We start from the raw sequence: 26757 nt of genomic DNA, 5'->3' as shown, positions 1-26757 counted from the left end.
TTCTCGCTATATCCCACAAGATATCCTTTCTCAACAATTTGATCTAATTTCTTTCTCTTTTCTTTGGGTATACAACACTAAGCCAAACTCCCAAATATCTTGAAATGACTAACTTCAGGTGTCTTCCTGGTGAAGACCTTTTCTTGAGTGATTTTGCCCAATGCCCTGTGCGGAGTCCTATTCTGGACATAAACTGACGTGTTGCATACTTCTACCCACAGGAATTTGCGCATACCCTGATCATACAACATTGCCCTAACTGCTTCCACAATACTCTTGTTTTTCCTTTCTGCTACTCCATTATGCTCTAGATTGTAGGGAGTTGTCCACTCTCTTCTAATGCCTTCCCTACCGCAAAAATCGATGAATCCTTGTTAACATACTCTCCACCATTGTCTGAGCGCAACACTTTTATCTTCTTTCCTATCAGATTCTCCATTAAAGCCTTGAACTCTTTGAATCGACCAAAAACCTCATCCTTGGTTTTCAGAAAGTAGATCCAAGTCTTCTTGGAATGGTCATCGATGAAGGTGACGAAGTATTCGGCACCACTAAGAGCTTTTGTGGACATCGGTCCGCAGATGTTTGAGTGTATCAATCCTAGAACACTCTTAGCTCTATTGTTACTTCTGGAAAACGTTGCTTTGGCATACTTGCCTAGAGCGCACCCTTTGCATACATCATCTCGTTTGGTACTCAGTTCTGGAACTCCTGAAACTGTTTTTCTGAGAATTCTCAGAGCCCCATGGTGTAAGTGTCCCATCCTCCTGTGCCATAGTTCATTCAAATCTTTATCCCCATTACTACCTATCAGTGCCATTGGAGATTCTAGCTGTAATATATATAGCCTGTTACTTTTGATTCCAATCTGGGTCTTCTTTTTCCAACTCGGGTGTTTGACATATACTTTCTCCTTAATGAAGGAAACATCATAGCCCTTGTTTTGAAGTTGAGATACGGAGAGTAAGTTCATCCCCAATCCTGGCACATGCAGGACATTGGCTGCTCGAAGCTGCTCCCTACTTCGGTTTGAAAGACTACAGTACCTCTTCCTTCGGGGTACACTTTGCCTTATTTTCCATGGTGATCTGAAAATTCATCCTTTCTTCCTAACAATCTGAAAAACATTCTCGAATTCATATCATATGCCAAGAAGCTTCACTATCTATATACCAAACCTCAGAGAAGGCAGAGCTTGCTAGGCAAGTGACTTCTTCTTCCAGTCTGGAAGCTAACATAGAATAATCATGATCCATGTCCCTTGTGCTATCTTCTGGATATCTGAGTGAGTCCCTTTGAGTTGATGCCGTTGCATCATGCTCTTGACCCGTAGCTGATTCTTCTCCCCTGTTGTCAAATCTCTGCTCTGACACCATGTGAAAATTTCTAACCTGAAATTCTACTATAGCTACTGATTTATTTCACCTACTTATTCTTCACAATAAGTTATTTACGAAATCCCTTCAGCAAATATTAAAATAAATTCTACTACAGTTATCACATAATTACACAGAGAAAACACATACACAAGAACCAATCACATCAACACAGTGTTTTTGGACAATTGTCCCTGAAAACCCAATGTGGGAAAATCGGTGCAGCAAATGAGGGCTTTATTAATCTTCAGCAACAATCGCTTTTACAAGGAATGATTTTACAGAGAAACTGAGAGAAAACACCTGAGACTTTCCCCTGGAAACTTTCTGACACCTTGGAGACCCTTCTCCCACTTCTGCATCACTTTTGCGTCACTCTGCATGGCTCAACGTGGCTCTGCATCCCTTTGCCTCTCCCCTGGACTGCATCTCCCTCTGCACTGTCTTTCAATGCCCCTACGTCACCTCCTCCTCAGTCATTGACTGTTGTTGATGCCCTCCTCTTCCTCCACCCTACAACTCTCCCTCTGAAATCAATCTTCTTCTCTTTGAGAATCGATTTTTCTTGAGATACTGAGTATCTGTCGGTGTTTCTCCAAATGATCCTCAAGTCTTCTCTTATACTTTTCCTGTTGATGAATCAATGGCCGAGATTAAGTCTCTAATCAACGGCTAAGATTAAAACAGACTTGATCCTCGTCTCTTAGAAGCTTCTCACCCTTATCTTTATTAACACCCATTAATATTTTAATTTTCCTATGTTTAGACTTAAGAACACATTAAAATATTAATTATTTTAATAACTCCTCATCCGGGTGGAATTTCTCCAAATGATTTTGGGTCTTGGAGATCTCATATGCCTTAGCCTCTCCACCAAATTTCAAGGCTAGAGCACATCCGATGCTACCAAAAATCAACAAGAGCAAATATGTGGTGCCACAACTCGATCTGATTGAAATTGCATTCTTGAGCCATAGTTTTAATAGGTCTCCTATTGACTTGTAAAGCCCTTCAACTCTCGATCCAAGAGTAAAAGTATTTTTCATATTTGTTTTCTCTGACCAGGTTAACACCTTTCCTTTTATAAAAGCCACCTTCATTCCTTTATCTTCTAGAGCAAATAAAGATACAAGATTTTTCTTTAGACTAGGTACATATAAAACATCTTGAAGGTGAATAGTTTCTCCAAGATCGAAATGAAAAGAAACTGAACCAAACCCTTTTATAGGGTAGTGTTATCTCCAAGGATAATGTTTAAACTAGTGTCCCTCTAAACCAAATTAGAGAGGACTTCTTTATAACTAGAGAAGTGCTTAGAGGCACCACTATCCACTAACCAACTATCTAAAGGATCTGGAGGAGAAGCACTAGACAAAGTTGAAATCAGAAAGTACTCAGATTAAGAAGCAGCAGCATTCTTTTCATACCTTGTATTTTTGTATCTCTTTTGTGGACGACACTCTTGATCACAATCACTTCGTGCATTGCTTCTTCCTTCATATCTTCTTCCTCCATAATTCCTCCTTTTTCGATCAAGAGACTAATTATTGTAGTTGTTGCTACTCCTTTGATTATAAGAGGATCTTCTTTCTGGACAATCTTGAGCATAGTGCCCATGCTTGTGACAGTTAAAGCATTCAACATTCCTCATGCTCTTCTTGAAAAACTTGGGTTTGGACTTTGGCTTAGAATATTTTCTCTTTCCTTTCTTCTTCTTTGTTTGTGTAGCGAAGGCAGATGCCTCTGCTTCTTCAAGTCTATAAATTCTGCCCCTTGAAATCATCCTTCATTCTTCCTACTTGCATCTTCCAATCAATTCATCAAAAGTTGGCAGAACATTGTTATTGTTGATAGTAGTAATGAATACTTCCCAAGCTGCAAGAAGTCCATCAAGGGTTGTGTGTACCAATTCCCTATCAGACAGGGGCTAGCCAGAAGACAAAATTTGGTCTTTGAGTTCAGTAATCCTTATAAAATAAGACTAAATAGATTCTCCCTTATTCAATTTGATATCTTAGAGTTGTTTCTTCATGTCAAGGACGTCATTTAGATTTTGGACTTCAAACATGCCAACAATCTTGTCATACATTTCCTTAGATGTCTTCAGTTTGGAGATACAGGTAAGAAGATGATCTTTCAAAGAATCAATAATAATTTTGCGGGCTTTGATCTCACCTTTCTTGTATCTTGCTTTAGCAGGGGCATTTTGCAGGAGGCTAGGTCTAGGGTACACCTCCTTGGACATACTCTAAAGCATCTTCTCCATCCAAGTTGGTGTCCAACCTAAGTTTCCAAGAAGATAATTTGAAGCCCACATCAATTTCTCGCTACCCTTGAAGAGGGATGTAGCCATCTGAATTGATCTACTATTGTATTTTTAGCAACAAATAAGGTCTTACAACATATAATTGCCTTCAACTTACTGTTCTTGAGCTTATCTTCACTACAGCTCTGATACCATATTAAATTTTGCAATTTTGAAATTATATATCTTAGATCTTCAACCTTTAAGCATAGACAGTAACCAATAACTATATAGAAGACAATCAATGAACAATAAGACAGCAGATTTGGTCCAAGACCAGGGAAAAACCCCACTGTGGGGGAAAACCCTTTAAGAATATTCTTTTATTAAATCTTCATCAAATGTTCAGCAGAGTTACATAAGCAGAATACAAAACCCGTTTCTCAATGACAGCAACATTACCCCTTTAGGGCAGATCTTCTGAAGTGTAAGATCTTATCACAAATGTAGAATACAGATCCGTCAATCCTTCAGCAAAGATTACAAGTGCGAGAAGAAAATTAGCTTTCACAAATGAGATAGATAAGTCTCTAGATGCGCGCTAGAAATCCAAGACAATACACCTTCACAATAAGATGATATGGCCACAAATAATAAGTAAACATCCTCCAGGTGCGAGAGGATGAGACTTGTAATATGAGATCTGCAAACACTAATACAAGGGAGATCTGCCACCAATGATAATACAAGATAGGGATCTAGCCAATAATACGAAAATTGTCAAACAATAATGCAAGAAAGAAATCTCCAAAAATGCAAGAGAGAAATCTCCACTAGATCTGCCAATGATGAAACGAAATAAGAGGCTTCCAATAAATCTGCTAATAGTGAGAGATAAAATATTGATGTAAGGGCTTTATCACCAATGCGAAAGAGATCACCAATGATGATAAGAGATCTACCACTGATAATCAAAGATCCGCCAATGATGATAAGAGATCTGCCACTGATAATCAGATCTGCCAATGATGATAAGAGATCTGCTACTAATAATCAGATTTGTCACTGATGATAAGAGATTTGCCACTAATAATCAGATCTGCCACTAATAATCAGAGATCTGCCAATAATGATAAGAGATCTGCCACTAATAATCAGATATGACAATGATGATAAGAGATCTGCCATTGATAATCAGAGATCTGCCAATGATGATAAGGGATCTACCACTAATAATCAGATCTGCCAATGATGATAAGAGATCTGCCAATGATGATAAGGGATCTACCACTAACAATCAAATCTGCCAATGATGATAAGAGATCTGCCACTGATAATCAAATTTGCAAATCTATAATAGATCTACTAACAATAAGAGAGATAAATTATTGATGTGAGTGCTTGATCACCAATGTAAGAGCTAGACCACCAAAGCAAGAGAGAGAGAACTCAATGTGTTGCAAATGAAGGCTTCTCTTCAATATATAGGAATCTTTGAAACAAGATCCCTTACTCGAATTAGGTTTTTGGAATCTCCTAAAGTGATCAATTTTTGCACATGTCGAATTAGATCACTTAAGTGATTTTATTTTTGCACATGTCAAAATAACTTTCTAAAACAATTTTGAAATAACTTTTGCACTTATAAAAATTATTTGCACTTGAGAAATCATTTGCTTCTAGGGTGAAAGAGGTTAACTCATAGAGTGTTTTTCTAGGGAAATTTCTCCCTTAGTTGCACAAAATTCAACACCCAGCTCAAGTCGGCTTAAAGAGGGCTAATGGAGACTCTTGGAGGGCTATATAAAGATGGATCTTCGACCTATTCCTACACACATCAAGCATACATCTCTTGGATTCAACAACAGTTGGAAGAAGGATGTGAAGGCCTTGGAAGGCAAGAAGAAGTCTATCGAAGAAGAAGATGAGCCCTAGAAAGCTCAGATCTCTGAAATTCTGCTTGGGACAGCTAACACATGCAAGAGCCCTAGGGTTTTTGGGCATGCAATAGGTCCAAAATTGCAGGAAGGTATTGCAAACTCGGCTAGTCAGATCTAAAGGCTAGAAGAGCCTTGTTGTCATTGGAGATATTATTAGAAGTGTTTGGATGGCTGGCTTGATTGTTGGTGGTAGTCTTGAGTATTGGTTTTTGGCCTTGGAAGTCTCCTTTGAATTGATTCTATAAGAAGAGAAGTTCTTTCTGGGTTTTCTCCTTGGAGGGATTTTGCCCTGGCTTGGAGCCTATATCTTGTGTTCATCTTTGTATGGTTGTGTTCTTCATTGTTTTGGCATTTATTTGATGATAAGAACATGAGCATAATCAAGAAGAAGAACGTAATATCACAAATAACTGTCAAGTAAGGAAAAGTCAAATTCAAATGATGCCCTAATCAATTTTCCCACAGGCCCTTGGTGGCAAGTTAACTCCACCAAGAACACTATATATAGATGTAAATTTGAGCTCATTGTGACACAACATTGCAACTCATTTTTATATCAATATCTGCCCAAGGGAGCGAGTTACCTCAAGAAGCATCAAGACTATGTTTTATGGTCTTATCTTGAAGAAGAAGGGTTGAGTCTGTACTGGAGAAATTCATTGTCTAGTGGAGCTTTGTGTGCCCTAGTTAGGCGTTTGTCCAAGATTGTTATCCACCCAATCTTTGTCGTAAGTTCTATTGGTATTCGCTCATGTTTTGTATATAAGGAGGAGGGTCGAGACCCTGACAAGGTGCCTACAGACATTTGTTTTGTGACTGTGTGGGCCACTAGGCCTCAGGAAGTCTCGTCAGTGGTTTTGTGGTATGGGTTGTCCTTAGAGAGGTTGAATCTAACCTCAGATTTTGAACAAGATTTGTGAAGTATAAGGGCAGAGGAGAAGGACTTGTGACAGTGTGAAAGGGTTGTTTGATGGAGTAAATGGTTGCAGAGATTATGTGTTAAGGTCTGTCCTCTATGTTGTGTATGGGTAGAGTTGTTAAGGGCTAATGTATAATGACTTTATGGAAGACAAATCATTGTCTTGCAAACCTTGTTTTGAAGCCTATGAACACTAATATTGGTGCAGCCTATTCACTATGAGAAGGTAGACTTGTTGAGTTGATGCATGCAAAGATTTTGGAGCAACAAAAGACCCTTGTGAACAGTTGAGTGCAGAGACATTGGAGTAGCAATATTCTCTGTGAAAAAGGGTCGCAAAGGACTTGCAAGATACACCAAGAATAGGATGACGAAAGGGTTGTAATTGAAGTGCACCTTCAACTAGTAAGTCATTGTATTTGTTATTGTTGTGTGGGAAGATTGAGGATCATAAGTTGTTGACCTCAATCCCTAGTTATTCCTTGTATCGGGGCTAATTATAAGGGCCATGATCCCTGGTATAGGAGCCCTAAGTTTGTTGTATTAAAGTTGTAAAATAAACAAGTTTTTGTTCTGCAAAAATATTGTGTACTTTGTTGATTCACTGTTGTTACATTTCCATTGTGCAAAGTGCTTGGAGTTGTGTGTATTTTAGTGTGTTTGTGATCGTGTTTTAGACATAGAACTAATTCTGAAGTAATAGGAGAAACAACACTTCTTAGAACTAGAAGTATGGCAGATGTCAAGTAAGTTTATTATCATGATCCTTCAGAGTCTTGGGATGATGGACAACGAGTCGATGGCCACTTTCATGATAACTAATCTAAAGAAGCTAAGTGGTAGAGGGAACAGCCATATTGCTACAGCAAGATCTGTTTCACTGTCAAAGGGAACACCAAGTCAAGGTGACCAGAAAGTAGTTGTGGCACGTTGTACAATTGGATGTGAATTGAGAAGTATAGTTGCAAGGATATACTGATTCAAATTGGGCAAAAAGTGTTGAAGACATGAAGAGCACATCGGGATTATGATTCAATTTAGATTCTGCTTGGGGAGGAAGCAAACATCTGTTGCACTCAAGACTGCAGAAGCCGAGTATATTACAGTTAGTTTGGCAAGTGTGAAGCAATGTGACTTTGAAAGCTACTTGCAAGACTGTTTGATCAAGTGCAAGAGATGATCGTGATGATAGAACAAAGCACATCGAGATCATGATACCAACACATTTCTGACGTGGTACAAAAGGGAGCAATGAGGCTCCATTGCTTTTCTATAGACCAACAGGATGTTGACATTCTCACAAAGCCTTTGTCCCAAGGTGAAGTTTGTATACTTCAAGGACAAGCTTAGATTAGTTGAGAATGCTTCCCTCAATCAAAGGGAGTGTTGAAGTTGTAGCATCGAGTGGTAGACATTCTCCCTAGGTCTGGATATAAGCAAGTCAAAGTATCGACTAGGGTCCACAAAATATGGCTAGGGAGAATGGGCCAGAGAGCACCAAGGCCCGGAGAGTTCCCCAAGTGGGCGAGTGAGTGCCTCTAGCATCGAGCTGGAGAGTTATCATTCAATCAACATGCATGAATGGTAATAGCCCAAGGTTTCACCATAGGTGACAAGTGTTCACCAGGTTCCAAGTGATGACTTGGAAAATTGATGAATTGCTCCAGGTAACGACTTGTTGAGCGTGATGTTGATGCAGGATGCTCTCCACAGGTAGTGGATTGACAGACCAACATAGCTAGATCATTCAACCCTCCCTTAGAGGAATTTTTCAATGAGAGAACATTTGAAGAAGTCATTAGGAATACCTCCCTAGCTCAGAGGGAGTGTTGGATTTTTGTAGCTATGGTTGGTCTTCATAATCAATGTTTAGCCCTTCAAATATATGTAATAATAAATACAAGACATATTCTTCATGTTGGCTTCAAAAGAGGGACTTTTGAATTTCTAAAATTGAATTTTTGGCTCCAAGAATGTCAACTCAGCCCTCTAAAAGATCAAGTCGGCATGACCCTTCAAACACAACACTTCGGGTTCATCAAATCACTATATATACCCATTAGACTTCATCAATTAAGAGGCGATTTGGATTACTCCTGTTCGAGAAAAGGTTCACTTCTGTTCAAGCGAAAGAGGAGAAAGGAAAGGGCAAATCGAGCTTAAAGGGCAAGTCAAGAATATGGACAAACCTCATCTCTGAGGCAGCAGGCCGAAATTTCAAGAGGTCGAGATCTCAGGAGGCCGAATTTGTCTCTGGATGACCAGGTTTGACCTCGGAATGTTTGTGGTCAGTTTGACTTTGCTTTTGACTGGAAGATCGGATTGTATCTCTTGTTGAATTGAATAATTTCCCTAAGGAAAAGGTTGTTGGGTTTCCCCCATATGTGTTTTCCCAGTATAAAAACTCTTATGTTTCTTGTTTGGATGTCTCTTTTATAATCCTACTATCAGTTTTGTTACTACAGTTGAGATCTTCTATGTAATTGATTTATGATGAATGTGTACTCAAGAAAGATTAATATGAGAAATCATAAGAAGTAATTATAAGAGTAGAAGACCTGAAAAATCAACACTCTTGCCATATGAGCCCAGTAATATTTACTATAATTCAATGTTGTGAAAAGCACGAGCGGGATTAAATCAGCGCCGGGAATGAAGCGGAAAAAATCGGAAAAATCGGGAAAAAAGCGGAAAAAAGCGTTTGGTACAAAAATATTCATTTTTTTTCATTTTCTTTCAATTTTTTTAATATCTAAACCATCTACAACATAAAATAAATACATTGACACATATATATGATAAGAAAACTAATATATAAGATGTTTAATATCATTTCTAGCGCTAAAATCATACATAACATTGAATCATGTCCTGAATAGTAAGTCCTGACTCCTGAGTCCCAGCTCAGCCTCAAAATATAAACAAAAAATATGATAATGTATCTCATCATGTCATAATGTCATAGACTCATATACAATAAAATGAAAGTCTAATCCTATTGATTTCCTCTGCCCCTCTTGCGAGAAAATGTCACAGCTTTCTCTTTCCCTCTAGATGTAGATGCTGGTGCCTGTGCTGGTGGAAATGGCAGTGGAGTCTGATGTGCTCTAGAAGCTGAAGAACTAGAAGTATGAGCTACAGGAGGTAGACGGAGACCACGTCCTCTACTGGTGGTAGTGGTAGCCCGGGTAGGCGGTGTCACCTCCTCCTCCTGCTCCTCCTCCTCCTCCTCCTCCCCCTCCACTACATCCTGCACTAACCAATCATCAGCAGAATCCATGAGAGGCCTCTCGGCCTCAACCCTCCATGCAGCAGTGGTGTCAATCCCATCCAATGAGATGGCATCCACATCAGGTGTCCTCTCAAGTTGCCTCACCCACAATCGAAGATTGTAGTAGACGTAGACCATGTCATTAAGTCGCTGGGGCTCCAACCTGTACAAAGATCATGAAATAATAATTAATAATTAATATTATAAAAAAAAATATTGTTTAATGAATTCAAAAATTTATTTGGAAATTTACAATATTTTAAATGTTTAAGTGTTAACCTGTTGCGCTTCTTGTTGTGTATTTTTTCAAATACACTCCAGTTGCGCTCACATCCTGAGGAGCTGCATGTTTGGCTGAGGATGTGTACGGCAAGCTTTTGCAAAAGGGTACTCTGCCACCATACATCTTCCACCATGCATCTACAACAAAATTACAAATAAAATTTTAAATAAACATAAGAAAAAAATGGAATTTGAAGAGACAATGAAATTTGAAACAAAGTTACAAACTAAAAAATACCTGGCATTTTAATTGTCCTATCAATGACAGCCATCTCAAAGCCAAATGTGCCACCTGCCATCTTATATGTCTCAATTTGTTTAGAGATCTCTATACGTTGTTCTGGAGATCGCACCATCTTCTGGACACAGGATAAGAATCCATCCATGATCTCAGCATCAAAATCAAACCCACATGCATAAGAAAATGCAGGGTTCAGGAAAAGCCCAGCAGCATGAATGGGACAATGGAGTGTGTTGTTCCATCGCTCATCAATCACTCCCCATAGAAGGAGTTGTTTCTGAAACCCATCATCTCCCTTATCATCATAGTAGACCCGAATGGCTTCTTTGGCCCTGTCCATGGCTTCATACAAATAGCCCATTGCGGGCTTCTCACCATCAACCAACCGAAGAACCTTTACCAAAGGTTCAGTAACGGCGCACCCCTCCTGCACTCCCGCCCAGAAGTCTCCCTGGTATGAAACTAGTCTACATACGGCCTCTCCTTCTGGTTTGCGGCTCATTGACATAGCACGCCACTCCTCTGAAAGAAACATTCTCTTCACATCCCACATAGAATTCACGAGGGATTGAAGAGATATGAAACTCGTGGCAAACCGTGTAATGGCGGGGCGCACCAACTCTTTGTTGTTGGTGAATCTTCTCATCAAGCTAAGCACAGATATATGATTATATATAAATTTTGTGATGCTTTTTGATGAGTCAACAATATCTTTGACAAAGGGAATTTTCCCTGTCCTCTAACATCAAATCAATACAATGGGCAACACAAGGTGTCCAAAATAAAGTAGGATGCCTGTCCATAAGCATTCTACCAGCAGCAACATAATTTGCAGCATTGTCCGTTATGACTTGGACAACATGTTGTTCACCCACCTCCAAAATAAACACATCCAACAAATCACATAAAGTTCTTGCATCTTTGATTTGATGAGATGCATCAACAGATTTGATAAACATAATCCCCTTGGGACAACTAACCAAGAAGTTTATAAGGGTTCTCCCCTTTTGGTCAGTCCAACCATCTGACATAACAGTGCATCCTGTTTGTGCCCATGATGCCCTAAAATCCTCCAATCTTTGGGTGCAGTCACGCTTTTCATCTTGAAGAATCCGGCCTCTGAAATCATGATAAGAAGGGATTTTGTACCCTGGGCCAACACTGGCAATAACATCAACAGTAGGTTGGAAAAATGGATTATTCCTTACAATGCTGAAAGGAATATCACTCCAGAGGAGAAATTTTGTCATCAACCTGTCAGCTTGTTCTTTTTCAATTCTTTTTAGCATTGAACCAATAGATGGTTGTGAACCAGGTGTGGTTCGAGGAACAAAAAATGATGATACAGCTACCGGATTGACTGATGCTGCAGTAGAACCAGTGCCACTTGGCCCACTTCCTTCAGCTGAGTTGCCTTTTGAGTTCTTCTTTGGCCTCTCTAGTGTGCTCTAATTCTCCCAATGCTCTCATGGCTCTTTGGATAAGTTCAGGATTTGTATTTATACAGGGCCCCACATCATGTCCAGGGATTTGTGCAAGGTGAAACTTCAACCTGTACACCCCCCCGCGTATGTCCTTTCCACACAACTTGCAATTCAAGTTTTGTCTATCATTCAGAGCTTTAGGTTCACCATACTCCCAGAAAGGATCCAATTTCCTTGGCATGTTTGTTTTTGAATTTTGAATTTGCAAACCTATGGGAAAACAAGTATTAGGAATTTAGGATTACAATTTAGCATTTACAAAATTACAAGTTACAAATTTCCAGAATCCAAAGTTCCAAACCCAAGTTACCCAACCAAATGGCAAATGCCAAAAACAATGAAAAAACATAAACAATGTTTAAAAAAAATGAAAATAAAAAATAAAAAATTGATTCCCATAGTCATACCAATTTACCCATCCCAAATCAATGAAAAAATACAAAAAATTCTTTAAAAACAAATAAAACAAAAGGAAAATGGTGCCCATATGAAGTTTCCCAACCAAAAACAATGAAAAACAATGTTTTTAAACAAGGAAAACAAAAAAAAATTAATCTACATACCGTTTTTATGGAGAAATTGGTGGTCTCCTCTTGAATTTGTCCTACAATCCCTTAGATTTCCTCACAAACCCTCCAGCTCCTCTCTCCAACACCTTCTCCTCCTCCTACGCGCGCCCACAGTGCAAATGAACAAAAAAAAAATGAAATTCGGATTATAAAACCCGCTGCCACCGCCCCCCGCGCTTTTTTGCGAAAAAATCTTTTTCAAAAAAGCGCGCTTTTTTCGGAAAAAAGCGCCAAAAAAAAGTGCCGCTTTTTACCCATAAAAAGCGCGATTAAATCGCCAGAGGGAAAAAAGCGCGCGTTTTTGAAAAAAGCTAACAACACTGCTATAATTCTCCTCTATTTTATGCCTACCACACCTTTTGAATCACCTCCAACAAATATTCCAATAGAAAGGTATGCAAGTTTCAAGTGAAGATATCTTAAAAGCCTCGATTTGTTGGTTAACCTTTCACCTGATGTAGCTCTATACTTCATCAACCTCTGATTTTGAAATTTTGGTCTGTTGTAATCTGATATGTCTTCTCAGCAATACTATAAGTTTGAACAAATTATGATGTGGCAACAAAAAGTAATGGTAACTTCCCCAAAACTTGTTGATTTTGGCCTTTTCAGCAGAGCAATCTTATATGGGCTACCAGCTGCCAATTTTTTCAAATCTGCTTTTAAAATTTGGTCCTGAAATACTATGATCTGTCTTCTTTCCAATGGAACTAGTGGCACTTTACCAAGAAGACCTGTTTGAGACTAGTTTCAAGATTAGTCAAAAACGCTAATTTACAGCTTTCATTTCCAGAAGTATTGTGTACTAGAACTTCAGTGTAACAAACTCTGTCTCTTCTGTTCTCAGTTCTGGTACAATAATTTTATGAAATGTTAAAACTGGTGTTCAAGGGATAGTCAAGAGTTTAAGACAAATTGCCAGGTTCAATTTTTGGGAACACGTGGCAATCTAAAGAGAGGGGCAAAGCAATGCTAATCTTAACCCACAAACAGATAAACAGGGGAAAAAATGTCCAATTCTAACCGATAATGAACATTCCAGTACTAAAGCCTATCAACCTATCTTACCAGAAGCAAGACAGGAGATGACAACGAAAGAAGAAATGGACGGCAAAGGGTTTCAGAATAAGAAACAGTCCCCGCTTGCACTATGCATAATATGCACATAAAGATGTCTTCAGCTGTTTAATTGTTTTTCTTTTCTTTTATTTTACGGCTGTTCTGAAAAAAGCCCTAGAGAGAGTGTTTTCCATACTGTTTCTGACTCTTTGTAGTTTCTTGGCAAGACGTCACATTTCTGGTAACATACCTCTCAACAATATCTCGCAAGGACTTCTAAGTACAAAGCAATATAGTTTCTTCAAAACTGAGGACATGTTCATTGGCTTCAAGTATTTCAAAAAAGCCAAATAAACTAGTGAAGTCACATGTATGCTTGCAATTCAGAAGCATAATTCATAGTTGCATGTCCTTCAAAATCAAGACCATGTAAATAGTTATGAATGCCATCTTAAAAATCCTTCCATGTGCAGAAGATCAAAATCCATTAAATAGATAAACAATCCAGTGAGACAAGGTGAGGTGAGATGTCGTTGGGAATCGATACATTCCAAAAGGGATAATGTTAACAAACAGCAAGCATTTTATCCAGCGCAAACCAATCGGCCCTTACTTCACCAAACAAAACATCTAGACTACTATTTATGTAGCATACTACGGCTCACTTCGCAAAAATGGATAAACTGGAACAAAGTAAATTACATGACCATCATATGATATGAATTAAATGAGGTTCGACAATTCTGTCAAAGAGGATCATCATCTACTTTCAGATTGTTCAAAATTCAGTTCAGTTTGATCTAATTAGGAGCACTTACAGCACCTAACTAAATTAAAAGAAATTTGACAAAAACTTGAGCTTTTCTTGCTCTCGTAAAGTGGTCAGTGACCTACTTCATAAATTTAAAGAGTAAAACCTAGATTTGCATGTCTGAAAATCTTTTATCTAATTCTCTTGTAAGTAAAAGAAGCCTCCGAACACCTTATTTGATTGAAAGTGAACATATTTGGTCAAGTTTGCAGCGCAACACGGAGCCATGGGTGTATTTTCATGTTTTGAAGTCAAGTCACCTTCAGTGGCTTTCAGTTAATATAAATTTCAGTACAGCTAGCTTATATAAAAAAATATCGGAATTTAATTCAGATTGACAGCCTCTAAGCAACTTTGGCTATAAGTTCTCTCGATACGGCAGGTATGGGAAGTTGTGCTAACTGATGCATAAAAACTTAAAAAGTGACAGGAAAAGAAATTCCAACCTGCGAATTGATGAGACGATCGCGGGGCCCACGTTCCCGGTCCATTTTTGGGGGTTCTTATATCTGAAAAAGTAGCGCAGTTCGCAGATCTCAGTTATAGTTCTCCTTTAGGGTTGTCCTCCGCATTCATCTCAGAACTAAAAGAGAACGGAAATGAATTTAAAACCCTTCTTGCAAGGTTTGGAGCAGACAGAAAGGGAGAGAATGAAATTGTAACCCTTCATATCACTAACAAAAATAGATTATTCCTCTTTGATTCCCCTCCCGAGCTTGCGATCCGGATATATTATAATTGCAAGAAAGACACCTGCATGGGACACGTCTAGACGCCATCACCGATGTTTGCACCGAGAACAAATGTCTTTTGAGATGGTAACAGTGTGCGCTACAAGACCCATGCTCGAAGCCCGCGGCCGTGAAAGTTGGCAGGAGAAGATAAGAATCAGTTGAAGTTAATGATTGGCATTGAAGAGGAATATTGGAGTTTGGGGAGAATTGGGAGAATTGTGAAATGAAAGTAGTGAGAAATTACAGTTTTGAAGAGTTTGTGAAGTGAAAGTACTTTGCGACCAACGATTTCAATTTTAATTCAACGGACGTATCCATTTATTACTCAGGCCTCATTTAAATCATAATTACGCGTCTAGTATTTTGATTAGCGGATCTGAGATGTGTTTAATTTTGTTTTTATGTCAATTCTTTTTCCTGAGTATCGTAATTCTGAGTGTAAGTTCAATTTAAAGAAATAAGAAGGGGAAAAAAATAAATATTAAAATACTGGTTATTTTATTTATAAATTATAAATAAAATATCAAATTTTGTTAAGAAGGATGTTTAGACCCTTGAAAAGAAATTCAAAAAACTTGTTACATTTGTCTTTGAATTATATTTTTGATAATGGAAATGGATTCAGCACCATTAAAAAACCTGGAGGGTACCCAAAAATCTTGAAATTTGAGAGCTATTATCTGAATTTGCAAAAATCTGTCTGATTTTATCAAAAAATTACCAAATTTCCTATAATTTTCAAAGCAAAAAACAAAGCAACATGTTTAGACTACTACATTTTTAATGAAAAAATAAATTTTTATCTTAAACCAAATTTAAAGAGATAAAATTTGAAAAAAGAAACTAAAATCAATTTAAATATAAACCAATTAAATATTAAAATATTTATTATTTTATTTATGAATTATAAATAATAATAAAAAATTCATAATCATTTTTAATAAAAAAATTAAAATCTGCCTTAAGTATCTTAAGAATATTATTTTAAATAATAATTAAGATAATGCTATTTTAAATAGAGATTTATTATGAGTTAGCAACGAAAGATTTGACCATAATAGAAATATTATTTTAAATAATAATTAAAATAATGCTATTTTAAATACAGATTTATTATGAGTTAGCTAACGAAAGATTTGACCATAATAAAGAAAGATTTGTGCTCCAGGGTTCTTTATCCTAGTTTGGAGTTAAATTTCCTATAATGTTTTTACTTTAAAGTAAGTGTTATTATAATAAGATAAAGTAAATGTTATTGTAATAGGATATATTTATGTTGGTTTTATGAATCATAGGGAATATTGTAATTGCGTTAATAATTGGTTTATGAAATAAAAGGATGATATTTTAACATTTATGATATTAGAAATAATTTATGGGATTATTAATTTTTTGTTTTTTATTTTTTGTAATTTAATATTTTTTTATTTAAATTAATAATGAGTTGTTTTAATTTTCTAATAATTTCGTTATTGAAAAGATAATGTTAAAAAATAAATGTTAATATATTCCTATAATTTTTTGTGATGTTTTTTAATGCATTATATTCTAAAATAAAATATTTTTCAAATTTTACTGCTTTATTAGTAAAAAATGTACATATTCATTCTTCCCAAACTTTCTTAAATTTTTTTACTATCCTATATATAGATTAAATTTGATATTATTTAAAAACTATAACTTTAATAAAATATAATAATTTTTTATACAAGCTAAAATTACATTTTAATTTTAAAATATAACTTACATTGTTGATTATGGTTAAAAACTTATCTTTTTTATATACGTAAAGAATATATAAAAAAAATTGGAAATCTTATCTGCACATGATTATGTAACTGCATGCAGAGATCTTGCGATTATCTAAGTGAATAAACGGATAACCTTGAATATTACAACTTTGGAAAAATAAAAAATTATTCATATTAACATTTATTCTTCCCTACTCTAATTAAAAGGTTAAATAATCATTATTATTCACGGAGAAAGGTATGGATATGATGAAGGGTGGATTCTACTCGAAGATGAATTTAAGTGCTATCCATCAACATCATATAGGTGTGTATTTACCTGATGTTAAATATATTAAATAGAATGTTAATATTAATATAAATATAAGATATGAAATTATAATAGATTTATGTTAAATTTAAATTTAAAATAAACATATTATAATATAATATTGAATATAAATATTAATATAAGATATGAAATTATAATAGGTTTATTTTAAATTTAAATTTAAAATAGATAAGGTTAATAATTTAAATTTTAAAATATATAATATTAATAGGTAATTTAAATAAGCTTTGAGGGTTAGTTGGTCTAGTTCTCGTTGTTAAAAGTACATTGCTAATGGAACGTCACGGGTCAATTCTTCACGACACTCTTGGGGTTAGGCTTTGTGAATGTAGCGTCCACCAATCTGAGTGTACGTGAACCCCACACACACATATATAATTCATTAGGTTTAATATTTAAGAAGTAAATTTTTTTAAACAGAACGGATAGTATTTATATTAAAACACTTAGATACATGGCCACAACCATTTACATGCTTGAGTGATTTCCAAGGCTTGCAAATTTGAGATTAAGCACAAAGGCTCAATCCAAATCCTTAAGGGAGTTCCCCAAAATTTTAGTCCAATTCCAACTAAAAAAACCCTAATATCGAGACACATTTACATTCCATTTTTCACTATTATTGTTTTGATTTAGTCTAATTCTTGTTTTCGTTGTCATTCTTGAAATCTTCTTCATCTGTCTGATTTGCCCAAAAAGTTGCATTTTTAATGTTATTCATTGTGGTTTCTGTAGGGGACCTGTTTTCCACTAGGGTTTGTTGATTTTCCATCTTGCTACATTCGGAGAATCCTTACTAGCATCCAATGGATCCACTTTGGCATGTGTTTTTCCCTCCTTGGGTTTTCTTGCTACGGATGCATTTTTTTTTATTGTATATGCTTCCTTCTTGTTTTCTGGTTCTTTCTTATCCTAAAGCTCTTCCTCTTTTATACCGTATAGTGATCACCTTACACACTTTCCCACCATTTGGACCTTCAAGATTTTCTCTGATCTTTGTTATTCTCATAATTGGGGCAATTTTTAATTACATGTCCCATTTCATAGTATGCTCTACACCGAAAAGAAATATTCTCATAGTCGAGCTTTTGGACCCAAACATACTTTGGAGCCGTCAGATTAATCTTCGTGGTAAAATTCTTGTTGAAGTCCATCTCCACGCATATTTGGGCATAAGTAGTCTTGTAAAAAAATCCAGTTTCAGGATACCGACAATAAAACTTTCCCAACGCATTCCAAATAAAGGAAAGCGAAGGAAGATTCCAAACATGCACGGGATGGAAGATTCCAAACATGCAAGGGGAGGTTCAGGAGCCTTACCCAAACTGGGATGGAGATTGATGTCGTTATTGGATCAAAAAGGGGAGTGTAGGGTTGCATGAAGAGACTAACACTACCCCAAAACTACGGCCCAACTTCATAGATGGTCTTCTTGTCCTCTATATTATCAAAAACCACAACGAAAAAACCGTGAGCCAACAGGTGAATGTTCAGTTCATCCGTCAAAAGGGGCTTCCATGTCTCATAGATCAGATCAACCAACTGTGGCTAATACCCATTAAACCTGCAAACCAAGTCATGCTCCAAAAAATATTTTTCACAAGAAAAAGCTTCCTCATCCACGGGAACATTGAGATAAAGAATTTCTTGAACCAACGAGCCACCATAACCAAATTTCAGCATAGAACGATATGAAACCGAAGAAGAGCTAGCTTGACCGAGGACCATACATGTAAAAGAAATTCTCTTTTTCGCCAAATCACAGGGAGTTGTCATTAAACAAACTGCAAAAAAATGTGCAGAAAATTCAGGCAAACAAAGCAATAATTTAATTAGCTAAAGTGAAATCCTAGCTACTCACATTTAATCATTATTTAAGAAATAAATTTTAAATTAATTAATTAAAATATATAAATTAATATTTTAAAAAACAAAAATATAATGAAATTGTTACAAAATTTTAAAAATAAAATAAAAAATAAAATTATATATATTTAATTGAATTATTAATTATCATTTTATGTCTCATATTTGGAATATTATTTTTATAATTTTTTCTTTATTGGTAAATGATATGTTTTATATTTAAATATTTTTTAATGTATCAAACATCACATGTAAACATGAGTGTGGATATTTTAATTGTTTTTATATTTAAAACCCGAATGTAATGGTTTAAATATATATTTCAAATTACTATATTTGGTTTTTCCCTATCTTTATTGTAAAATAATAAAAGCAAGATCTTCCTATGAATCAAAATATCAAGTTTCAAGTTTTAAATTTATATGAAATATTTTTTTGCTTATAATAAAAGAAAGGTAATATCTGCATATCTCTAGCATAAATCATTACATCATGCTCATAAATAATAAATCTTTGAATTTTGCAAATTGTATCATTCAATGTGTCCATTTTAAGTAAAGACATCAACTACACCCTCCTTACTTACGTGCATCTATGTGTATTATAACATTTGTATGATAATATTATTTATTCAAAATTAATGCATGGGTAGAAAAAATATTAAAAAATTTAAAGCTTTCCATACATTTAGGTGTTAATTCAGACTTTTTACCCTTTCTCTTATATGAAGAGATTAAAAAACTTTAGAATATATCTCGATCAAAAAACTTTAGAATATATCTCGATCAAACTCCAATAATATTGGATAAGACCCAAAAGAATTGATGGCATAGATATGTTTTAAGATTGTGGTTGTTAGGGCTTAGTTATCACTAGAGGTTGAAGTTTCATATTAACATTTTGATAATTCTCAAATTTGCCTCTTTGGAAATTAGAGGGTTAAGGGGCAACATACTTCATTAGGTTGGTGTTTAAATTTAGTTTTTAAATATGACTTGCTATGAGTTAAAGGTAGTTTCTACATAGTTAAAATACAAGTTGGTTAAGTGATATGATCTTAGTTTAAAGTTTGAGACATTGCACAAGTATTTTTATTAGTTTTGTAGGAGATTGCTTTTTTTAACACTTTTTCCTTTTTTAGGAAGAAGAGTTCAGAGTTTTGCATAGTAGTGATGATTACATATTTGATATACTCGCAAGCTCATGATATTTGGAATGTGAGATTTTTGTCATTCCATAACACAACTTTACTTGGACTAAGTGCATGGCCATTTCACTATTCTTAGGACTAATCAACTAGGCACACGAGGAGAGAAGACTACACCTAATCGTTAAAGTGTCGGAGTGAAGGAAGACTACTTGCATGACCAATACACACTCTAGGATTGATAAAAGTAGGAAGACACTCATGGTTTGGGGTGGAATTTCTTTACATCGAGAACACTTCTATTTTCTTTTCTTTTGTCTAACTTTTTATCTTATGTGCAAGGGATATCACTAGATCAATTTTGTATTTGTCTATGTGGTGCAATCAACCTTCCAACTAATGCAAAATAAAGTTTGATGATGTTATTTCTCCAACTCTTCGAACTTGTTGGTACATTGTTGATTCTTTGTGCAGTATTTTTTAAGCTTCTTGGGCCTTTATGCTGGTAATAATTACCAATTGGAGCATTTTTCTATTTCATTTTCTTTACATCCTTAAGCTATTGGAAAAAGAATATTTCCACCAAATAATTTCAAAATCTTTCCGACTACAATTTTGGTTATTCGGTTGCATGCCAAAAACCATTTTGTGTGTTATTACAATTTTTACACATAGATTTACATGGCAATTTCAAGGCATGAGCAGTTGGGGACCCCCAACCTCCTCCTCCCCCCCAACCCGAAGTTGGAAAAGCACCAGCCCAAATGGAGAGAAGTTTTGCTAGTGGCAAGTTTGGTAAAAGCTCCAATGTGTTAACATTGATTTCTCACTACATATCTTCAATGATTCATTTTACAGTGGAGATTTATAAGCTAGCACCTCCATGGTCATCTCAACCCCTTGTTTGAGCTCAACTCCTCCATTTCATTATCCATTTTTGCAAGGACATATTTTGATGAAGCCATCTTCACACCCATTCTCACCTTTAACAATGATGGCAGTAGTTCTTCCTACCCACTATACTCCCTTTATTGTTAGGGTTTCTTGTAACCATGTTTCACCTCAAGGGACTCTCTATTGTTTGACTCTAATTCTCCATTGGTTGATGAAACTCCTTCTTTACAACATCTTGCAACTTCTCTCTAACCCCTTACGACTTCTGCTCCCAAACTAATCTAGTCATTGGAGTTTCCTTTCATAATGCAAGTACTAAAGATACTTATTTATGTGACGCAATGAAACCTCAGTACCCCACCTTTGACCCCACTATGAATTGTTATCCTTGGCACTTTTATGGGTAACTCTACCTAATCTTCTCCTGTAACTCTAACCTCATGAGACCCTCTCTAAGTTTGGAAATAACAATAGCAAATTTCATTATTGTAGTCTCAAAACCACAGAAAAGCAATGCGCAACTTCCGCGAAGATATGTGTTGAAATGGATCTCCTCCAAGGCCTTTTTGAAAACGTTTAACTAGATACAAATGAATATGTTTGGAAACAGAAGATATATTATGAGAATTTCATCTTTCATTGCAAATCTTGTTTCACAATTTGACACACATTACCCTTTTCTCCAAAATGCCAACATGTTCATGACTTATGGGAAATGAAGCATGTCAAACCCCTTACAAAAAGGAAACTTTTATAGCAAAAATCACATGATGCAATGGTGTGAAGGAAGATCAACAATTCATCAACAAAGATTCCCTTTCAAACATTAAGGATCCACCACAAATTAAATGTTCCAACATCAATGGAGGCATCTGCTAAGAAATTTAGTTCTTTATAAAAACTTCTCTATATCCTCTTTCAATCACAAAGATGTTAGATCCTCCCATTGAATGGTGCATCCCGCAACCTCATGAGAGTTAGGTTGATCAAGTTGATGAGAAATAAGAAGGGAATGTGCTGGAGAAAGAAGAGCGTAATATTTTAGAGACCCTTTATGTGAACCTAAATCAAGGAAAAGGGGAACTCTAGTATCCAATAACACCCATCTAGGGCTAAAAAAGGAATGAACAAATGTAGTCAAGAAGAAAAAGGGAAGTCCACTTCTATAGCTAATGATAACAAATAATCAACATTCAAACTTAATCTAAACATGTATTGTTCTTGTACATTTTTATGGTCATAGAGTGTTCACATTTATTAATGTATTCTAGGTTATGAAAGAAAAATTAGGTAAAAATATTTTTTAGCAAAAAAAATAGGGTCTAAATTTTGTCCATGGGTTAATTTTCTGTATTAATAAAAAAATCTCAATTTTACATATTTTTAAAGTAATTAGTGGGAATTTTGTTGAGTAAAAGTATTTTAATCTAAAACTTGTCAAAAAAAATTTCTAAAAAAATACATAAAATCCCTAAAATTTTGAATATTTTTAGGATAATATTATTAATTATCTTATACATTTTAAGAATTAATCAAATCTGTTAAAATTTTCACAATTTAGAATGAATATAAAACCTTAAAATTTTCGTTATCTTTAAAAAATATAATAATAGTAATAAAGTAAAAAAAAGGGAGTCAGGTGCGGGAGGGGTTATCTATCACCCCGATGAAGAAATTGAGATTCGATATGCTTGGGGTCTAGGGATCGCCACAAATAACCAAGCAAAATTCCTAGACTTGTGGCAAGGGCTAGAAATGGCTCTATTAAAGAATATTCAACATATATAGGTATTTGGGGATTCAGTGAGTCATACAACGATTGCTCAAATTAAGAGAAAATCATGCCTGTGATCAAATTTCTATATTGCAAAGGATCCACATTCAAATTGGAAAGTTTGAATCCATACAATTCTTCCATCTTAAGCAACATCTCAACTCCAAAGCAGATAGCTTAGCAAACAAATGAGCCTCTTTGGATTAAGGGATGGTATTCCAAGATAATGAAGGATGTTCTTACAAGCCTTTGCCATAATCAAATTAATAAAAACTAATGTTCCTAGAGGGATGGGTGTCATAAACGCAAAGGAAAGAGGAGTGGGCATCAAGAAGCCTCGATGAAACATTGACAAGCGTAACCTTAGAATGGTGAGTAATCTAAATCTTGGTGCAATTGTTTAGAAATTATATCTTATGAAAGTTACAAAACATTCTTTCCCCACTTGGATGATACAACACAATAATCCCAAGGGTGAGGACAAATGCAGGCTTGGAAGCACCCATCATTATTACATGGAGGAAATGTGGACATTGGTTTTAATTCAAGCATTGAGCTCGACATGCTTAAATAGCACCATAGTTATGGAAGCAGTCTCACTCCACAACTGCAGATGCACAAGTCGAGGATTGATGGAAAGTTGTTTAAGGCTCGCAATCAGAGGTAGAATTAGATAGAAAAGGCTCTTGCAGACAACGCAACTCCTTCAATATGTCAAATTATTCTCCCTGGGGTTGTGGTTTGTGTTTGGTAATCATCTTTATGGATCTCCCCCATGTCAATAGTCAGTAAACAAAATGGATGGCACAACTCAAAGCACAACGGTTCAGGAGAACACAGATATAATGACACAGTTGGACTACATGACAACTACCATGGAGTATATATTAACCTTGTTGAATATACAAGGGGAAATGTTGGCTCGTGGAAATCAAGCTCAATCCCTTATCATCAACCAAAAAGTTGGTCTCCTCCACGTCAAACTAGATAGGTTGCAGTGAAAGGTGGAAATGTTGGATCATCATTTGGAAAAATTTGAAGTTGTTGCTCAAATTGGGTCAACGGAGGTGAATGCGTAGTTGGAACATCGCGTAAAAATGGGCACTTGTCAGCCCAATGACCTTGTTCGCGAAGAGGGCGAGGAGGCAAAAACAATTGTAGAAGGTGTTGAAGACAAGTCATCGCCAACTGGCTAGTTTATTATCTCCTCTTTTTCTTTGAATATGTTTTCCAAATATGTATTTGTTTTAGGTGTCTTTTATATAGTCACTTAAAAAATAAGGTAAGTAAAAGGTGTAGTAGAAGACATCATCTTTTTTAGTGTGGTCAAATATTGAAATCTGCAAAATCAACTAAATATGTAAAAAGTCTTGATCTTCAAATCAACTTCTATTAATACAAATCATAATTCTTCTATTGAAATAATAATAATAATAATAAAATCCAATATTTTAAATCTAAACTTATCTCATTTACTTAATCTTTAATTTAAAAATAAATAAATTATAAACTGTTTTGTTTTTTTTAATATTATAGAACAATCCCTCACCCATTACTTTTCTAATTAAATTTATAATTAAACCCAAACCTATAAATAATAATAGATCATATTTATATTATATTAATATTCTTAAATAAAATCCTAATAAACCTATATTAATAATTAAAAAATTATAAATGTATAGCTGTCAAAAATTAAAAAATTGTAAAGGTGTAGCTGTCAAAAACTAAAAATCCGTAAAATCCTAACAAACCTATATTAATAATTAAAAATTTGTAAATGTATAACTGTCAAAAATTAAAAAAATTGTAAAGGTGTAGCTGTCAAAAACTAAAAATCTGTAAAAGTGTAGCTGTCAAAAAATAAATTTAAACCCTGGCATTGTCACTTGGAAACTAAAATCAAATGACAAAAATGTTTTAGGCCTCGAAAATTGAAAAAAATTAACATAAATTACTAAATTTCACAATAGCGGTCAAAAATTAAAAATTTGTAAAAACATAAATTTAAAACATAACTGTGTCGCTTAGAAACTAAAATCGAATGAAAAACAAAAGTTTCAGGCCTAGAAATTTGGAAAAAACTGACATAAATTACTAAATTTCACAATAACAGTCAAAAATGAAATTTAATACATAACAATGCCTAGTTGGCCACCAAAAATCAAACAACAAACGAAGTTTCCGGCCTAGAATTTTTTATAAAATTACTAAATTTAACAAAAACATTTACTTTTCTAACAAAACAGTTTCCGGCCTAGAAATTTGATAAAATTACTAAATTTAACAACAACAAAAGAAACATGTACTTTTCTAATCATATAACAAAAAATTCCAGGCCTAGAAATTTGATAAAATTTAACAGAAGCATGTACTTTTCTTGCACCTCCAAAGCAGCCGATGGGCTGCACAGCGTAGAGTTGCAGGTCTGAAAATTATATTTATTTATTGTTTCCTTGGAAAATATTATCAGTAAGATTTGCATTTCTGAAAAATCATTTATCTGATTATTTGTCATGTAAAAATATTTCATCAAAAACGACTTCTTTGATCGAAACTGAACAAATTTACGCCTTCTTTGATCGAAACTGAACAAATTTACCGGGGACATAGGTGTATCTTCAGGTTTCGAGTTCAAACCACACTTTCACTTAATTTAACTTTTAGTACACTAAGCGCCTTCTATGATCGAAACTGAACAGATTTACCGGAGCCATAGGCGTATCTTCAGGTTTCGAGTTCAAACCACACTTTCACTTAATTTAACTTATAGTACACTTAGCTGTTATCAAATTTATCGAAATTTACTTCAGATTGATGGCCTGTAAGCAAATATTCTTTAATTTCTGTCTATATAGCGGAATTGAGAAGTTGTGTTAACTGAAGCACAAAAACCTAAAAACTGACCGGAAAAGAAATTCCAAACCTGTGAATTCATGCGAGGATGATAGTAACCAAGTTCAGTGTCCATTTTCGAGGGATCTTATCTCTTAAGACGCGGCGTGGCGTGCAGATCTCAGTTAAAATTCTCTTCTGTAATTGTCCTTCGCATTCGTCTGTGTGTGAGTAAAATAGGACTGCGCGAGACTGGAATTGACTTTGCAAGGTTCGGAGCAGCTAAAAGCGGAGAAAATGAAGTGAAATGTCTGATATCACTGAGCAAATTCCTCCGTAATTCTCTATGTTTGCTCCGAGAACACAGGCGTATTGAAATAGTGGAGCTCGGAGCTAGCTGGCCCACGTTAGCAAAGGGAAGCGGTAACCTTCACCTTAAAGGTAGCACAAAAACCTAAAAAATGAACGGAAAATATATTCCAAACCTGTGAATTCATGCGAGAATAATAGCAACCAATTTCAGTGTCCATTTTCGAGGATCTTATCTCTTAAGACGCGGCGTGGCGTGCAGATCTCAGTTAAAGTTCTCTTCTGTAATTGTCCTCCGCATTCGTCTGTGTGTGAGTAAAATAGGACTGCGAGAGACTGGAATTGAGTTTGCAAGCCTTGTTGCAAGGTTCGGAGCAGCTAAAAGCGGAGAAAATGAAGTGAAATGTCTGATATCACTGAACAAATTCCTCTGTAATTCTCTATGTTTGCTCCGAGAACATAGGCGTATTGAAATAGTGGAGCTCGGAGCTAGCTGGCCCACGTTAGCACAGGGAAGCGGTAACCTTGACTTTAAAGGTATCATTGACTTTTAAAAGGGTTTAAACAAGTTTTAAAAGGGTGCAAATAAGTGAATTTTTTTTATTATTATTTAAATTTTGTAGATATTTTATTGCAGGGTTAAAATTGTTTTTAATATTTGGAAATAAGATTTAGAATTATAATTAATCTTTAAGAATTTGTCATTACTCAAAGTGTCAAAGTGTTTAAGATTGATTAAGATTTCCCTTTAATTAAAAATTTATTTCGAAATAAAAATTATAATTATAATTAATTGATTAAGAATCTTTCTTCATTTAATATATTTAAAATGTTTTTTTATTGACTAAAAATTTGTTTGATTAAATGTAAGTAACTAAATTAGGATCCGTTAATTTTGTTTACTATTTTTGTTTACAAG

At 35.2% G+C, this 26757-nt stretch overlaps 1 protein-coding gene across 3 annotated transcripts in view; it reads right to left on the bottom strand.

The window, feature by feature from the left end:
- The window catches only part of LOC149200384 (uncharacterized), a 38343-nt gene extending 11981 nt beyond the window's left edge, over window positions 1-26362 (bottom strand). The window contains exons 1-4 of one of the 3 annotated variants that reach the window (XM_089402708.1): window positions 25621-26362; window positions 14644-14706; window positions 10031-10171; window positions 9325-9914 (exon numbers count right to left, since the gene is read on the bottom strand). In XM_089402708.1, coding sequence (XP_089258834.1) covers window positions 9476-9914; window positions 10031-10167 — 576 coding nt within the window. In that variant the 5' untranslated portion in view covers window positions 10168-10171; window positions 14644-14706; window positions 25621-26362 and the 3' untranslated portion in view covers window positions 9325-9475. Of the gene's footprint in view, window positions 1-9324; window positions 9915-10030; window positions 10172-14643; window positions 15329-25620 lie in introns of those variants that run through there. The other 2 variants (XM_089402707.1, XR_016253831.1) reach the window with 2 other exon arrangements.
- Between the last annotated feature and the right edge of the window lie 395 nt (window positions 26363-26757).

The sequence above is a fragment of the Pinus tabuliformis genome, chromosome 2_1, assembly GCF_031772625.1.
Source record: "Pinus tabuliformis cultivar Carrire ecotype Pingquan chromosome 2_1, CPIR1, whole genome shotgun sequence".
Lineage (NCBI taxonomy): Eukaryota > Viridiplantae > Streptophyta > Pinopsida > Pinales > Pinaceae > Pinus > Pinus tabuliformis.
Note: the sequence above shows the minus strand (reverse complement) of the source record. Positions and strands in the feature narration are given on the sequence as shown.